Consider the following 18508-nt stretch of genomic DNA (forward strand, 5'->3'; position numbering starts at 1 on the left):
AGTGAGATTGTGTGGCTTCTCAAGCTATTGGCATATCTACATGTCTCACACCCAACATCGGTTCCACTGTTTTGTGATAATCAGGTAGCAATCCATATTGTAGCAAATTCGATCTTTCATGAGTGTACCAAACATATCGAGATAGATTGTCATTTTATTAGGACAGCATATCCAGTCTAAGACTCTTGTTCCACATCAATTTCATCACAGTTTCAATTGGCAGATATTTTTACCAAGGCTCTTGGACGGAATCGGTTCCATGACTTATTGATCAAGTTGGGCATTGCAAATCTGCATGCTCCAACTTAAGGGGAGTAATGAAGGCTATCTTAATTATTGATTCTAATTTGCTATAATTACATTTCAATTGATATGATTTGGTTGACTTGGTTATTCTAATATATTTGATGATTCTAATTGTAATTTTTTTCTTAATTATAGGCTTGATCTAGGGATTCTTCTCTTTATTGCATAGATTATTTTTCTTTTTGTATTGAACAATAAAACTTATATGTAAACTCTAGTGGTTTCTCAATAAAATTATCCAAAGAGTATTCAAAACTCTTCAAGTATATTTGACCCACGAGTTCAAAGGAGCCTTACCCATGTTGGACTTAAGTAAGCTGGGTTCTCAGGTGTGTGATGCATTCATTTTACTTTTTACTATCTTCAGAACTTTCCTCGTCGAATTCACAGTAACTTTTGAAGAATGCATCAAACCGTCCCATGCATGAATGCTGAAAAACTGTTGATATATAGTAATTAAAATTTCAGGTACTAATTCTAATGTAAACCAGTGCGTATGGTACTACAGAACTATGTAATGAAAATTACATTACAACAAGCTGCACCCATCAGCTACAAATAATGCAGTTTGAGTTGTATCACACCTATGATCTATGAGGTAAAGAAGGGATAGTTGTGGCCAAAAGATTGTAAGATTATTCAATTTCCTGTTTCTTCCAATATGAACCCAAAGCAAGTTTGGTGTCTGCTGGTTAGAGAAAATATGCCTGATTCTGAAACGAAGGAAAAGCGACACGGGCCGTCTGTTTTACTGCATCCACCATCAAAGTTATGATACTCATGGTCCAGTCAGAAGGTCATGCTGACCTCCATTCAGATCCACACTAGCCCTGATGTTTGCTGTCCGATTAGGGGTTGATGTCTCTGCTTCAATAGCAACATCCTGATCATCTAGACGATCCATGTTCCCAGCGGCAGAGCGTTCATGTAACGGGGAATTCTCAGGGCTTCCACCCAATGTTCTTGTACGAGGGGCTTCTGGCTTCCCATCGCCCATCTTCTTTACAGCCTTCATGTGCCACTGCTTTAGGGCCTTGGAAGTTTGTTCATCAAAGATTGACCTCTTCATGGTTGATCCCATCTAAACACCCCATAGAAGAATTAATTAAGCAGAGAGACTAATATGAAACAGAACGGAAAACAAGGGCTCCACGGATAAGTTTCGTTATTGTTATAATGGGTCCCAAACTTGTCTTGGTTTCATGAAGTCTGTCTTAGATTTTCAAAGTTCGTTCCTCTCAATCTTATAGTAATTACTTCTGCTTGTCTAACTTCAAAATTTCAGGTCGCAAAGACAATAACATAACTGAGCAGAAGAGCAGTAAGTATTATGAGTGAACCTGAGTAACAAGGGCATAAAGTGGAAGAGTGATGTAGCTGCACATGAATTGGACTACTACCCTGTCAAAAAAATTTCAACATTAGGAACAGAAGATCAATACACAGTATGAATTCACAGATTTACAATGGTAGCTACTCTGTAAAAGCTGTATATCAAATGTTCTGCTTAACACTTCCATAACTAATAGGTAAGCTATGAGTTTCATTTTTATTTTATGGTTGATTGGTTGTAATAGCTGAAAGGACTCTTTTTAAAGTTGCTTCACACCCAGGAGAGAAGTATGGCTTACCCAAGAATAACTCTTGCAAATATAAGGCGTAAATCCTGATGAAAACATGACTGTAGGCCGAACTCATACTGCATCATGAGGAAGCATTAGTAACTGTCGGGTACTTCTGGACATAGGAATATGAAGAAGAAAGAAGAGGACAACATCATTACCGTTATCCAAAAGAAATATGTGATCTCGAATGCATTCTGGAGATTAGAGACATACAGAATGTCAGAATAATTTTCAACAGTACAGAAAGCCCTCAAGCTATGTGTGTAAACCACGTTAGAATCTATTATTATTTTGAAGAAATGAAAGCTTCAGTTATCATTTTACAAGAAAGAAGATGATATTCTGTGGAACCGGTTAGTGGTGCAAGCACATTAACAGAACGTAATGAAAAAAAAGAAGAAGAAGTTCCATAAGGCGAACGAAAATCATTGAAAGGAGGAGGAGAAAAAGAAGAAGAAGGTTGTAAAATACCTGAAACAGCACAAAGTGGATGAGATGAAGGATTAACCGAGGCCAAGCAAACCAAAAATGCGCGTCAGAGACTTGCACAAGAGGCATCCCTTGTATTACAGCATGTTTTTCTACTATTTCAATTGCCATTTGAGCTATAATTGCTTGAAGCTTGGTTCCAACTGCTAATGTTACCTTCAATAAAATTCAAAGGTTATTCCTTTATGTAAAACATAAATGGCATGATCAAATGGAAGTTTTCCATGGACAATCTCTTACCACTAGAGGAATCATGGATAGAAAAAACATAGCATGCCATCCTGAAAGGATCAAACCAGTATACATGAATCACTCAGCGTATAGGAGGAAAAAAGCAGTAAATATGGATAAAAGAAAGACAAATAAAAGTAAAGGAGAAGGTAAAAAGGAATTAACCATTAACATCCAGAAGGAGAAAGATCACTGCCGAAGCCCATAACATCGGACTGCAATCACCAGGAGTATGAAAGTTAGTAGAACAATGAAAGCTGCTCTAAACTATCCTGACAGTTTTGTAAGAGCGTGGCAAAGTTGCTAATTGAACTAGAAGTTCGAGAAAACAAAGATCAGAATCTCACCTAATTCCAACGACAACCTTAAAGTCATCCTCTAGTGATCTTTTGATATATTTTTGAAAGTCAAACTTACTTCCAGGTGCTAAATGAACCTATAAGAATGCAGTAATTAACTCATAATCTCGTATCGGTAATAGCAATAAGGTAATAACAGAACTTCGGCAGTAGGAAACTCACAGTGACGAATCCATGGCGCATTGTTAGATAGTCAGCCTTGCGAACAGACCTGAAGAATTGTCGCCAGAAGCATACCTGGAAGAATTGATTCCTTTTAACAATTGTAGTTGCAATCTGAAAAGCTGATTGTTTAAACCTTCAAGCGAACAGTTTACGACATCTTACGAAATAAAAGGAGAATTTTGTTTTTGTCCAGGGCCTGGTGTGGTCTCTCACAAAGGATGTCTCATGAGTGAGCCTAAATCTTGAAGGATCTACAATTAGCAAGCACCAGTACCCCAAGTCAGCATGTGAAGAATTTAGAACTTCAGGCAAGAATTTACCATCGATGAAGCTAGAGGTTAAAAACAAACTGATGATTAACTGTTACATCAAATTTTGTACCATTGAATTCATTAACACCAGTGCACTCCCGTTCCCACTCCTTCCACCCTCGTGTCTGCATTATAAGAGATTCATACATGAACAAGTATTAACTCCATTCATCACTGAGAGGGAAAAGAAACTGAAGAGGATAGCCACCTTTAATCTTCCAAGCAGCATTGTTATGGCGCTGTATGTCACATGGAAAACTGCTAAAAAGAATATGAAAATATGCAACTGATGTAATCCATTGACAGATATTAGTGGTACGTACCCCTACAAGTACAGATTTACAGCTGCTTTAGATAGAAAGTTGGAAGAGGAGATAGTTAGAAAGATTCACAGATATACGCATAATAAAAACAATATAAACATGAAGGTATAGACATGCTGCTGTACCAAAAAATGGAGCAATATCCCCTTCTCTTTTTAGTTCATTTTATGTTAATCCATTGGCAAACTCATTTGCATTTTTTAACTCAAATTACGTACCAGACTGAGCTCATCATCAAATAATGTAACATATATATGTACTAAAATTTATAGTAATTTGTAAACCAAGATGCACTTACTTGCTCGCACGCTGCACCTTTGCTAGCACCACCTAAAAATCTACGCTCATAAAATAGCAGTCTCCGATGTGCACCCTCGCCACCATGTTGTTGCTCAGGCTGCTTATGCTCTGCTTTATGATGTGTAGTATCAACTCTCTTGGGGCAAAACAGCATGGTATCCGCAACCTTTACTGGAATACAGATATTGGCGATATAACTCTGCCCGAATGTCAGGAGCAGAGAAATGAATCCCAAAACCATAAGTTCTGAAAGCAGACAATGTATATATATGAAAATTGTTCAACAATCTGCAGTAGCTAGGTACCATGTGAATTGTAAAAGCAAGAACTAGTGCATATATTATTCTAGAAGGACTAGGAATCAAATTGAGTATCAGGTCGGGGAATTTTACCGCCTTTAACTTTTTGAAGAGCCTCGTACAAAGCCATCTTTCTTCTTTCTTCGAACCACTGGAATGAAACATAATCAAGAATGTACTAAGAAATAGGTAAGAAGAGGAATATATATTCAGTTACCATAACAAATTAATAAACGGGTTCTCTCTTCTGTTGGTTTGATGACGAAGAATGGCCATTTCTATGGCGGTTGCCGCACCAGAAAATGGAAGCAACGAAACAATGCATGTAATCCCATAAAGGAAAATTGCAAAGTAAACGCTGAAAATTATGGTTACCTCCCCAGTTGCATGGAGAAGCTTTTCGAGGACGATTGAAATAACAACGATGACAGCACAAACAACCGCCACAGCCCAGGTTGGCGTTTGGTCAAGCTCCCTTGCAGCAGCACCGCCTCCTTCACCTCCCCCCATCAATAACTTCGTCAAAAAACTGCTCTGCTCTATTAGATATGCAACAACAACGTCAACCCTTGAAACACTATCTACCTATCTACCTATATCTAGTTGTTATTTTTTATACATTAAGGGTATGCAGCTTCAATTAGAATTGATTGAAAGAAAAATCTATCTCCCACTTAAGCAGGCAGCTTTGATGGGTCCGATCCTGATGGCCAAACTTTCATCGTAAAAATCAAGTTTTGAAAAGTGTCATGGAGAATTCAACCTCTGGGGAGAAGGTGGTTTCCTTTCCTTTTTTTCCCTGTTGTAACGGTATTGAAGCTGGAATGTACGGAGAGGAACAAGTAGCGGTTGGTCACCCAGGATTTGCCCATTCCTATCCCCTCGAATTTCCAGTTTGCCCCTCTTCAACCTGTTAACGGGAGTGCATGAATGTAGGAATTTAGTTAGAATTAGCCCATCATATGACCACAAAGACAAACTATAAACTTTTTTTTTCTTTTTTTTTACTAAGTAAATTTAGACAAATATCATGCATATTTGTCTAAAAATTCGAGTCCTTATACTTTCTCTTACACCAAAAAAAAAAAAAAGACAATATCAAGTAGTCCATGAGTTAACCAAAGGGTATGTTTCTAGGGATGTGTATTCAATCGACCTAGTCTTACCCCAATCAAACTGAGTTATGTTACAAATCGTTTAGGCTACGTTTTTCTATTTCTCATTATTTGTGAATGATCGAAATGTTGATTAATCAATATAAAATTTCAAGGCAATAAGGAGAAAATAATGAGAAGAATATGAAGGAGAACCACATTGAATGAGTTACTATTGAATAGGGAGGTGAGAGCAAAAGTGAAATTTATTAAAGTATGAAGAGTTGAAGTGAGAATATATATACCGCTTAAAATCCTTAGGGGGAAAAGAGAGAAGAGGGAAGTAAAGGCATAATTAGGAGAGAAGTCCTAGAGTGCAAAGGGAACTCTATTGCATATGATAAGAGGAACTAGTTAGCATCAACAATCTAATCTAATGTTCCTGAACCCCATTTCTGAATACCCCACTTTCTATGTTCGCCATGCATGAGGAACCAAGAATTCGTGATTCATCCCATACATATTTATCTGCATGGCTATTGAATCTCTAGTTCGATTCAAATGCGTGAACAAGGTGTGCAATGAGATCATCTCCAATCCCAGGTTTGCAGCCGTTCATGCTGCCAGAACTCCTTCGAAGGTACTTGGTTTGTGCTGCTTCGCATATTCTAAATTTCTAATCCTGGAAATATGGTCTACATCCCTCTATACTCTCAAATATTTCATGACTCCCCCTTCCTTTTGAACTTCTTACAATGGGCTTTTTCTTCACGCTTCCCTTGAAACTTCCGAGTTTTTCACTGTTTTCAATTCCACAACCAAAAAGTTTCAGCTTATGCCGAGGCCAAAACCATATTATCGGTAGTGCTAGAATAGACACAATCTTGGTCTGACCTACGATCCCATTCTTTTCTCCGGGCATGACTACAAGATGGTTCATGTCTTTGTTATTAATGAAGATCAAGAGTATGGGCTTGAGATATTCTCATCCACCCTCAACTCATGCGAAAAGTCCAACCCAAGACTGAGGTGTGAATCAATATTTGAAGCCTTCCATTGAGCAAAAAAAAAAATATTTGAAGCCTCCCGAGCTGAAGCTGTATACTTTAATGGATCTCTTCACTGGATTAAGCAGGGTGGCAACATTGTTGCCTTCAATGTGAAGACAGAAGACGCGCGGATCATTCCCATGCCAGTTAAATTGGTACTGAAGATGATAAAGTCCCAACAGAAGAAGCCATGGTTCGGCCTTGGCAAAGGGTTGATCAATGTAGTTTACATTTCAAGATTAGCATTTTTGGTTATAACTCGCCTAGCATCTCTACCATCAGGGGACGATTTACATGTCATATTCTTTAACGGCAAATGGGTTGTTTCTAAGGGACAGCAAAGAAGAGGATTCACATGTATAACATAAAATCAGATGAGTGGAAGAAGATCGAGGCAAAGCAGCGGGAGCAAACATGTTTTGAGGATGAGGAGATTGATTTCATCTACGTTCCGTTCATTCCTACCATATTTAGAAATTAACTGTAATTTATCAACAGCGGAACGTTCTATTATCTTTGCAAAAGCTCCAAATTCCAGGACAGAACAGACCAAGAGGAGGAAAATTGTATGAGACCATAAGGTAGACCAAGGAAAAGTGAGTTGAAAGCTAGCACCATGTTGCTTGCTATATTTTCATTTGCAACATCCAGAAAAGCTTTGTGTTCTAGGGAACATCATGGAGAGACTTGTCTCTTTAGAATTCTGGACCCTTTTTTTGCTAATATTATAATATCTTGCATCTTGAACGCTGCTATGCTCTGACTAACAAAGGAAATAGAAATAAAAATATATAATAATCGTTTTCCAGTTGAATCAGAATTTTTACAGTTACAGATCCTGATTATCATTATCAACAGCAAACAGTGATTAAATGAAATTATAATTTCTATATTATAATTAGCAGGTAACTACAACGATGGAAAACCCTTTAGATAACAAGGCCATGCCCCATGCCCGAATAAACTGCTTGATTTTGTAGAGCTAAATAGTTTCAGTTTGCTCTGAATAAAAAAACGAAGGTAAAAAAACTGCCTTGAATTGACAACTAAATTGCATTCAAGCTAAGAACCTAAACCGTGCAGCAGATATCCACAGGCTGCACAAGAAAATAAACCAAATTAAATGAAAATTTTAACTTCTAACACAAGCTATGTTGAAAACCAAATAGTTTCCCTTATTTCGGTGCTCAAGGCAACCTAGATGAAAATTGCTTTTGTTGAGAATCACTAGGAACAAACACAGGTAGCTGGCCACCTCTCTGTGATCTACCCTGCTGATAATGACTCGATGTAGAACCTCTATCCAAGCCAACAGACAATGAACTACCACTCCTTGTTCCTCGGTTAAGCTGCTCCTTCATAAGAGGACCACCAAAAAATATCGATTGACCAGTATATAAAAGCTCTGTTCCAGGAACCTGCAAAGAACCAGCACTTCTGGAAGATGAAGAAACAAAGCGCCCAGCTTCTGGATCCCAAAAAACTGAAGTTCTTGAGCTTTCTGTAGCACTTGAACTTTTTCTGAAAGGATATCCAGCAGCATTTTCATGTGCAGCATTTTCACGGGCAGCATTTTCATTCTCTTCACTTTGTTTAGTTGACAAAGGAGATTGATTGGCTGACATTTGGTACATGGGGTTGAAATGTTCTCTATTTGAATCTTGTTGTGCCAAAGAGGGGGTTATGCTGGAAAGATGAGGACTGCTAATGTTGCCAACACTGTGGCCAAATGATTCAGCATCTTCTCTGCTAGCACGACTTGGAGGATATGAGCTCAATGCCCCTGCCCTAGCATTTTTACTCTGAAACCCATGATCAGTACTGATGGGACTGCTTCTTCCACTCACATTACTACTAGATAGTTGATCAACACTGTATGAATGATGTCGAGACCCTATTGGACGAAGGACAGATGACGATGCTCTAGCTTTGGCAGCCGCTTTAACTGCCTCATTGGAATCTAATTTTGCAAGTTTCCATGCACTAATTCGGACAGGACGTTGGGGTAATTTTTTACCCTTGTCCAGTGAGTGTACTGCATCTGGGTCTACCGTGGATGGTAAGCGCCCTGGCTCCAAATGAGGGATGATTTCATCCTTTGAGAAACAAATAATCAGTTTTAATGTGTAACAGAAAATCCATAACAGTTGATCACCATATGAGTGCATACACAGAACCATGTTTATGATCTTGTTCCTTTATAATAATAATAATAATAACAACTAGAATTTTGAATTCATATTTATAGTCACAATTTGTCAATGCAAAGGCAGTCCTACTCTTTTAACATACAAATTGAAACTGCAATTTATTAATGAGGAGTATATTCAGTTGATGGTATTAGAATATATATAGGGATCGAATAACAAGAAGCACCCAGCTGAAAAGCATATAGTAGTTAAAAAAACTTAGATAAATAAATCCACCTCATCTTCAACATAAAATGGCCGATTATTCAAGTCTGTGATTAAAGAAGTAGTGGTACCTGGTGGTCCATGAAGATTCTTGGTGGGGTACACCAAGCACCTTTGTATTGCAAGCTCATTCCAAGAGAGCTTCTACCACTTATGGCAGTGACAGCTGAACTTGTAGGTGATGAAGGCATACTCTGCTGATCTCCACCATCTGCAGACTGTCCAGGTGGTTCGCTTTGTGTTCTCATTGCAACAACATATTCATATGTTGTGATACCCTGCAGTTGGAAACAACAATGATTCAGTACTAACATATTATGACAGGCTGAGAGAGAGAGAGAGAGATGGAGAGGGAGATTTAAGGGAAACACCTTCCGAATCAAAATTATATGGAAAAAGAATAGTTCTCCCAGGGGCACAGTGGCAAGAAAAGAAACAGCTGTGCAGAGGGCCTGAAAACATTTGTGCAAAAAGGTTAAGGCAAAACTCACGGCAACCAAGGTTTTCTTTCATTTTTGGAGAAGTGAACACTAGCAGTAATGTATGAAAACTTAAACTGTGAGAAACTGGAAGCATACATGCATTCACAGAACAATTTGAAAAACCAATCAACACAATTCACTCTTTAAAACTAACATACCCAAGAAAAGTTGAGGTTTAGGCCAAAATTCACGGAACAAACCAGTAGAGTTCATGATTTCCAAAAAAAAAAAAATTCATGCAAATATTCCTTGATTAAGCATCTTTGTTCAGGGCAATAGATGAAATCAACAATGCTACATTCTCCTGGTCAACCCACGCTGCTCTGTCACATTGCAATACAACAGAAACAATCTGAATTGTTAGATAGAGAACGCAGAAAACATACCACCACAGTAGCGAAGGGGGGACGGGAGAATCCAACTCCAAGTTTCTCGCTTATCTCACTTTCTGTACCTTTTCTATCAACAAAGCATCGAACAAGGACAGCAATGCCAACACCAAATTCAACAATAAGCTGACAACCACATACATGCATAGGCACAGGCAGATGAGAATAAGCTCAGTTCTTGTCAGGAGATTATAAATGAATGATATGAACCATTATCCAAAAATTATTGTAAGAAATTTACCCAAACAAGGCTAGCTGCCATCAAGCACACAAAAGTGATGTAATTTTTCCTCCCCACGCAATTATTCAACCACTGGATGAAAAGCAGTAAAATGTTTAGTCATGCCCAAGAATATATGAAGATCCAAATCAGTATACAAAGACAAGATGGTTTTCAGAACATTAGTGTGGAATTAAAAATTGCAGAGCAAAAAACAGAAACTACAGCATAAGGCCCCGGCACTACACTTAATCTCTTTGTCAACCAGAAGCCCTAGGTGACTTTCATGTCCAGTTACATAACTTAGATATCCTGGGTATGCAATTCTTACCACTTCTCAAAATCAAGAAACTTAGCCTCATGAAATCAGGAAAGTGACAGAGATGAACATTTAATAACTCACTCGACAATGATGATCAAATCCATCAACACATTTGTCACAACTTCTGCAATGCTTGCTGAATTTTCGCACCTGCAAAAGGTGAGTTGAAAGGGGCAGGGAGGGAGTTATTATAAATCAACAACATGCAATCAGAAACAAGCTTCATTCAGAAATAGCAAAATCTGCTAGCCAGTTGTTTCAGAAGTGTGGCAACTCTTAGAAACTAGTATGAATTCATCCTATGGATATTTCTTGCATGCATCACCCAGGTGTGTCAAAAGAAATTAAATGAGAAGAAGGTGAAACATTATGTCTTTTCATCATCTAACAAGAGACAGCTATGTCAGAACATGTTTTTTGTGTTTAAGCATGCACGTGGCTAAGAGCGCTAGCACACAAGTTTGGGCTAATAGTCAAACCAGATACTGCAGTGTCCTAGGTTTTCCTATCGCTAATTTTGATTACTAAAAACAAAAACAAAAAAATCTCTTTGCTTTGCTTACTCATTTCTTGTATTTCCGAGAGAAGACATGAGAGAGTGAGAGGAACTAAAAGGAAAAGGGTTTCTTTTCTTTGAGGTGCGGGGTTGGGGGAGGAGAGGACTAGCTGCTAGTATGAATCTTACCTCCGCATTACACAATGTGCAGAATAAAGCATCTTCTTCTCCAGATTGTTGCTGCAACAGGTCTTCATCTTTGCGGCAATCCCCTCTTACAAGACAACCACAAAAGAAACCTCCAAGTTTGGAACACCATGTTGAACCATGCCTATCAGATTGTCTTTCATACTTTAATCCTATCTTGCTAGGTTCTTCAATGGAAGAAGAATTCCCTGGTTGAACAGCATGAAATCTATGATAAATTGAGAAGAATAAAGACATACAGAGAAGCTCATATCTTAATACAGGCAGCAATACAACAATTCTCATAAGACTATTCTATCTATCAACCAATTAACTTCATAATTTCAATGCAGTCTTATACGGAAAAACCACAAAGCAATGGAAAAAGTTACCTGGCAGATCCATTTCATTATGTGATTTATAAGCTGATGTCTTGTCAGCTTCAAGAAGAATTCCAGGATCAGCAGGATCAATAGCTGTGCATCGAACATAAAGAATGAGAACAGAGAGTGCCTGAAAATGAAAATCAAGCATTAAGATAATAACTAAGAAAGCAACTAAAGAAGTTTTAGATTAAAGCATTGAAGACTTCAGTAAAACTAAATTAAAAGGTTATGTGCTTACCAGGACAGAGTAGACGCTAATAGCCACATATTCATAGATGTCCTTTCCAAGAAAGGGAGCAAAGAAGGCATAATATGCAACAGATAGCAAAAAGAAAACCGTGATAGCCACAACCTGTCCACCATTTAAAAATAAACATAAAGAAAATGCTAATTACTTGTTGTTGAAATAACACACATGCCAGAAATTTACACCATGAATTTTCTCAGAGGCTAGAGCTTACAAGAATATGGAACCAGTAATTCCTGATTATTACCAAGGCAATGAAAAATTGCTAAGTTAAACATCAAGTCTACCATATATGGCTTCGTAGACTATTAAAATTCTCTTCTACAGTCATGACTTGGTTTCCAAATAAGAAAAAATGGAACTTAGTTTCTAAAAAGAAAAAATCCGAAAAATCTCAACAAATCGATGAAGGCTAACAAAAACAGTACGCGTCTCAAAAAATAAAACTCCAGTTAACCTGTATTCATTTAAAAAAAAAAAAAACCTTGCAAATATAGAGGGACATAATTGAATGCAAAACACATGAGGAAAACCTACTCATCCACATAGAGAGTAATGTACATAAATGTAACGAAAAATAAAACATACACACAATAAATGAAAAATTGTTCAAGTATTAATATGCATAACCTTACAAGCAAAGACCCCAATAACTATAATCAAAAAGTCACCAAAAAGGCTACATTTTCGAAAGCAATACTAAAAGAAGCTGCTGGCCGAATAATAAAAACGACGAAATGAACCTGAAATGTGTGAGCTGGCAGTTCCCATCCATGACGCCTCGCCATTTTCAAACAAGTGCTCTAAACTCCTTATTCACCACTCCAAAGAACCACCGCATTTGACTAAACCCATCGTGAGAACCCCTTAAACTAAAATCTCAAAGCCATTTGCCTCACAACTGGTCTGGTCTGGTCCTTTTTTCATCTTTCTTTGGCAGCGGAATCTTTGTTTCCGATCACCTAAAAAAGAACGGGTTCAATCTCGACCCACTAGCAGTAAACCGGTTTTGAGATGACCCATTAAGTTGGTTTTCGGTTTTAGGGTTTGTAGAGTCGAACACATCGATCAGAGAGCCCTTCAAGAAGGAGGAGAAGAAGTAGAAGAGAAGAAGGAAAAAGGAGGACTGTGTCGGACCATTTTTCCATTTTTTATTTTTTAGATAACGGGATTCGCTCACACGACACCGTTTTATCTAAAACTTTTGTTCATGCCGGCCATGTTGTTTCTCATTTTTCATTTTAGGTCGCTGAAAAGTTTAATTTACACAAGGGTAATGTTCTCCTTGAAATTACCCAAAAGGGACAGTTGATTTGTGTTAAGTTCGTTGATGCCCTGACTCCTGACCTGAATGACCGAACATAAAAATCTTCCACTAAAATTGGAAAAAAAAAAAATTTCTGTAGAGAATAGAGAAACTTTCACTTCCATGGCCCGCTCCTATCTGTCAAATGAACCACATGGCCATGCTGTGATGGTTCATTGATTGATGGTGAATTGTAGCCTTTTTTATTCTATTCCTTTCGTTTTCCTCTTCTTTTTTATCGGGTTAGGTGGTTCTATTATGTCCAAATCAAAGCACTATGCACCCTAAAACAAATTGCACTGCTTCTATCGGTTTCAACACCTTTTTTAGTATGAAAAAATAAAAAAATCATAAAAAATAAAATATATAAATAAGGGATGGAAAGCAATATTTAAAATTAAAATCCTAGATCCTAATAAGTATATTTAGTATTATTATCAGCTATTCCTTGACATAGACAGACTAGTTTTCCAATATTGTGGTGAATTTAAGGTGGTTGCAATGTTTTTGTTTGACCAAGGAAAAAGGGCATATGCATATAACCGTTGCCCCCATGGAGGAAACATGAAGTAACCCTTTCTCCAATCAAAGGAAAGCCCATGTCAATTCACATTTCACAAATTGTGCAAGGCCCCCTAAAAGATGGCAAATTCTAAATACTCCTAGAATACTCTTGGAATTGTTCAAATTGCTGAGCTCCATCGATTGAAGTTTTGGTAAACTTAGTAAGCATTTTGACTTTTCCAAGGTGCTGAGCTCCATCGATCTACCTTAAGCATCACATTACTGTTTTGTTCGAACATTGACTTAGGTTCTTTTCCGGAAGGTTCCATCCTTTAATTTATTGCACATGCTTGAACAAAACATGAACTTTCGTTAATTATTCATATAAAAATAATAATATAAATACAAATTTGTCTATAAATACTGTGTACTATCTGAGCTCCAATTAATATTTTAAGGCTTGACGAAGGTAAAATCAATGCTATGATCTGTTGGTTTCCCTTGATGTTCAAGTTTTCTTGTTTCTTGAGCTTGGCGAGCATGGGCGGAACCCTCGATATCGGAGGGATCGGTGTCCGACGGGTAAGAATAGGAAACAGGGGAATTACGAACGCTATCCAAGTCTGCTTGGCTGGACCTCTGTCCGTGATGGTGTAGCAAGTGCAAGGGCGATGTACCTTGGCTCGGTGTGGTTTCCCCGCTCGCGATCCCTGAAAACCCATCAGCCCCTCCTCCTGCTGTTTTCTTCTTGTTTCTCTTCTTTGCAGCCCTGTGCCAGTTCTTTAGAGCCTTGGCCGTTTGCTCCTCGAATATTGACTTTTTCATATGAGACCCCATCTGCAACCATAAAACAAAAACAAAAATGCAACAACGTAGTTAATTAAGTACCAACTAAGCTTTATATTGAAGAATATGAACTTAATTGGTAGACCTTTTCCAACATGTACGAATTTTCTTTATTTTAATATGTACGTATTAAATTATTTTATTTTAATAAAATATATTGATTTATATCTTTTTTTTATTAATATCGTATCCTATTATAATTGCGTTAACTAATGCTGCTACTCACTTGCGTCACCAAGGCATAGAGAGGAAAGGTAATGTAGCTGCAAAGTATCTGGAGACCCACGCCAAGCATAACCCTTCCTAAAACAAAATACAATTTCTCATGGAAACAAGAGCTGATGGTGTATTTGAACTGCAAATTGCACAAGATGTGATTGAATTAGTATTTTCTATGAAAAAGAAAATCATTTATTTAACTATATGGAATTTAAAAATAAAGAATGAAATTGATCTACTTACCACTACCCACAGAAAATATGCCATTTGGAAAGCATTCTGCATATATTTATATGTACCAAATCAATATTAATTACTGATAATTAAGACTACTAATCCATATATAATAGTAAAGGTAAAGTTCGAATCGTTTACCTGAAACAGTGTATAATGAAGTAAGACGAGTATCCACTGGGGTCGATTAAACCAGAAAAACTTGTTATTTGGCTCTACTACCGGAGCGCCTCTAACCACAGCAGTCCGATCCTGGATTTCTTGAGCCATTTCCATGATGATTAGTTCAAGCTTTGTCCCCACTAAAAGGAGTATCTGCCACAAATTGAGAAATTGATCATTCCCATTAATATAAAACCAATGAGATTTAGGAATTACTAGTTGATAAGAATTGTAAAAAGATATGATAGATTGGCTGTTCTTCTGTAACCGGAAATCAAAGATTCTTTTCCGGTTAAAACTTAAACTACATACTTTCCATTCTTAGTAATTAAAAGTATAGCAATATCTGTGTATATGTTCCACCAAGCTTAAGGATGTGTGTCTTACCAACAGGGGCATCAAAGACAACCAGGTGAGAGTTTGCCATTCTGCACCATGAATGTTAAAACATATATAAATTACTTCATCATCCCATTCATCGTGCAACAATGAAAGTTGTACTAGTTCAAAACGAAAGGGATGGAAAGGGGTAGAATGATTTAACTGTAAACGTTTAGAAGCAAGAAGATGATAGCACAAACCCATAGAGGGGTGCTGCAAGACCAAAAATGACTTGTAATTAATAATGATAATTAGTGTCAGGTTGTTGGGTATATCCAAGAAAAAGAAAATTGAAGAGAGAAATCGGACAGTGATGGAGGAAGACAAGAACAGACCTGATACCGACAACGACTTTGAAATCGTCTTCCATTGACCTTTTGATGTATTTATGGAAGTCAAATTTGCTGTTGGGGGCAAAATGTGCCTGCATTGTCAAAGTGGAGAAACGACCTTATTAGTAGTAGAATCTTTCATCATAGTTCTATTTAAAATATATGTTGCCGGCTTACGTTGATAAATCCATTGCGCATGGTCAGATAGTCCACCCTGGTCACCGAACCAAAGAATTGCCTGAAGAAGGCCACCTGTAAATTAAGATGATATTGAAGTAATTAACTTACCAAATAAAATCTGCATTATTTGAATGGGATTTTAGTTTAACTTGATTGATTAGCATGAAAAATGAGTCTTACTATCCATTTTATGCCAGGAGTTGTCGAGAAACCAGAATGACGTTTCACAAAAGAAGTTTGATGAGTGAATCTGAATCTTGCAGGATCTGAAATATCAAAACATAACATAGTCATGGGACTATATTAGAATGGAAAAAATTTTCAATTTTGATGGACAGGCTCTTGGCCACAAATTTGTTTAGGATTTTAACGTGCATTCGAGACACATAGCTCTTCGGATTGAATGAACTTCAAATTTAGATGTTATTAGAAAGCAAGGTCTGAACAGGCAAAGAGCTGCCGTACCGTTTGTGTATTGATACTCTAGGGTTGAAGTTTCTGATTCCCAAGCTTTCCATTTCTTCATCTGATCAAATTCAGTTACAAAAACTATAACATTAGCTTTAGGATGAAAACTCAGCAGGAATCAAATCCAAGTTGATCTCGGATTAGTATGTTACGAAAAGAAGAAAGAAAAAAGAGAAAACTTACTTTGGCCTTGGCCAGTAGGATTGTGGCTACACTGTAGAGAACATGGAAAACAGCAAGCGCAAATATGAATATGTGCAAGTCGTGCATCCCGCTTTGTGAAATCAGGGCAACCTTACCCTATAATTTTATCGAAAAAGACGTTGGGAAAATTGGTTATTTCTTTGTTAAACTAATGAAAAAGCTAACAGGCAGCAGATGTTAAAGAAGAAACAAGGCCGGAATACTTTATCGCAAGAATCTTTTCCCTTGGAAGTGGCCAAGACTCGACGCCATATTAGATCTTGATCATAAGAAAGTAACTTCCTCCTGCCATCATCCCCGTCGTCGTTACCTTGATCTTCATTACCTTTATCTTTACTACCTGCATAACCAGACTTTGGTTTGCATGGAAGCATCGAATTTCCTATCTTTTGAGGGATGCATATTTCTGGAATGTAATAGGTACCCACTGTAAGTAGTAACGATATGAAACCCATTAGCATCAGCTCTGCAAAAATCAAAATGAAAGAATCATCATTAACTCAGACTGGAATTTGCCTTGTTTGGCCAAAATGAATGCAATAATATATAGAGAAAAAGAGAAGTAACCAGCTTTTATTTTCTCCAAAGCTTCCATCATGGCTTTCTTCTGGCGTCCTTGAAACCACTGTAATAAACCCAGGTTATAATCATAATTAAATAAGAAAAACTTGTAAAAGTAACATTTGCAGACAACCCCAGAACCTGTCAACTAAATCCCTTGATATACCTTTCCAAGGGAATGAATTCCATGTTCTAATAGTATGGAAATAATCACAAATATTGCACACACAGCTGCAACAGCCCATGTCGGCGTTTCCTCCAGTGACCTACCCTTAGCGGCAGCCATTGTTCACAAAATCAAACGCTCAGGAAACCCAAAAAAGGAGGCCAAATCAACAAGATTGTATGGAGGGAGAGAAGGCAATAACTATGTGGCGCAATTACTTAAAAGAAAGGCAAACGATAGCGCGTTTTCATTTGGCACACGCTTCAAACTTGTCATATTTTGCATGTTTTTTCCGCAACAAGAAAGAACTTTACGACTGTTTTGTAAATGCGGTGGTCGTCTGACGCAGAGGTATATTAAACAACTACCCCAAAGACAATATGGAATCAAGCCGGCCAATGCAGCCAAAAGAGAGAATGTGATAAATCAACATATCCCTGGACCGGTATGCAATGATCATCGTATATGAACTACTATATATATCTATATTTAAAATTAAAAGCTCCATTTTTTTCAATGTATGATATTTTTGTTATTTCATTTCGTAAATTAAATATAATGTGAAATATTTGACCGTATAATATATTGAATCCAACTTTCTCCATCGATACATAGAACATTCGCTAATTCAGCAATAACATAGGAGTTAACTATGGAATGGATCTTTCAGCTATGATTTATTATATTGTGGAGGAGAGTTTAGAAGACAACGACGTAAAGGATACTCTCACCCACCTCTTTTGTTCTTAACTTTTAGTATAAGAACAGTATTTTAATCCAAAGAGGAACCTTAATTTATTAACATGAGGAAAAAGCGATTCAACTTTGAAATCTTTACTTGAAACTAGTAACATTTTATGTCTCAAACTCAAGCATAATCTTGTCAATATTAATGTCATATATATATATATAATATTCTCCATATGTCTTGCAATTATTATTATAACATGCTTTGCATTTTAATAATTAATTATGTCATTGAGATAGAGCTTTTGTTTATACATTTTTAGTTTTCTAACTGGATTTATATCGAAATCGAAGTAATCGAATTAAATTAAATTAATTAAATCGATTAATTATTTGGATTTCCATTTTTATGAATAAAATGATTGGGCTAAGTCTTTTCTGATATGTCAAGAAAGTAGCCAAGTATGGTGTTGGTTGGGCCGGGACCTATGAGGTTAGGGGCTGGGCCAAAGAACAGCAGGGGGCGGAAATGAACGGCGAGGAGAGCAGGGGACCCATGATTACA

The 18508-nt window shown here is 37.2% G+C and overlaps 3 protein-coding genes across 3 annotated transcripts; all 3 read right to left on the reverse strand.

Annotated features, from left to right (window-relative positions):
- Positions 1 to 863: 863 nt before the first annotated feature.
- On the reverse strand, positions 864 to 5178 carry LOC110416694 (MLO-like protein 9). Its single transcript, XM_021428741.1, has 15 exons — positions 4784 to 5178; positions 4502 to 4559; positions 4108 to 4355; positions 3695 to 3811; positions 3557 to 3611; positions 3338 to 3426; positions 3173 to 3247; positions 2999 to 3087; positions 2817 to 2866; positions 2661 to 2701; positions 2403 to 2576; positions 2090 to 2125; positions 1938 to 2005; positions 1647 to 1707; positions 864 to 1387 (listed from the first exon to the last, which is right to left on the reverse strand). The coding sequence occupies exons 1-15, from the start codon at positions 4916 to 4918 to the stop codon at positions 1085 to 1087; spliced, it is 1599 nt and encodes a 532-aa protein (XP_021284416.1). The 5' UTR covers positions 4919 to 5178; the 3' UTR covers positions 864 to 1084.
- Positions 5179 to 7419: 2241 nt separating this feature from the next.
- Positions 7420 to 12834, reverse strand: LOC110416452 (DHHC-type zinc finger family protein). Its single transcript, XM_021428448.1, has 10 exons — positions 12437 to 12834; positions 11685 to 11798; positions 11453 to 11573; positions 11064 to 11269; positions 10460 to 10528; positions 10078 to 10149; positions 9834 to 9962; positions 9337 to 9417; positions 9037 to 9243; positions 7420 to 8647 (listed from the first exon to the last, which is right to left on the reverse strand). The coding sequence occupies exons 1-10, from the start codon at positions 12479 to 12481 to the stop codon at positions 7739 to 7741; spliced, it is 1953 nt and encodes a 650-aa protein (XP_021284123.1). The 5' UTR covers positions 12482 to 12834; the 3' UTR covers positions 7420 to 7738.
- A 1102-nt stretch (positions 12835 to 13936) lies between these two features.
- LOC110416571 (MLO protein homolog 1-like) lies at positions 13937 to 17376 on the reverse strand. The gene is made up of 14 exons (XM_021428582.1): positions 17257 to 17376; positions 17097 to 17154; positions 16733 to 16995; positions 16509 to 16625; positions 16323 to 16383; positions 16038 to 16123; positions 15855 to 15929; positions 15681 to 15769; positions 15509 to 15558; positions 15352 to 15392; positions 14944 to 15117; positions 14812 to 14847; positions 14576 to 14704; positions 13937 to 14340 (listed from the first exon to the last, which is right to left on the reverse strand). The coding sequence occupies exons 1-14, from the start codon at positions 17374 to 17376 to the stop codon at positions 13957 to 13959; spliced, it is 1683 nt and encodes a 560-aa protein (XP_021284257.1). The 3' UTR covers positions 13937 to 13956.
- Positions 17377 to 18508: the final 1132 nt, after the last annotated feature.

The sequence above is a fragment of the Theobroma umbraticum genome, unplaced genomic scaffold, assembly GCF_002168275.2.
Source record: "Theobroma umbraticum cultivar Fairchild unplaced genomic scaffold, ASM216827v3 scaffold_51.0, whole genome shotgun sequence".
Lineage (NCBI taxonomy): Eukaryota > Viridiplantae > Streptophyta > Magnoliopsida > Malvales > Malvaceae > Theobroma > Theobroma umbraticum.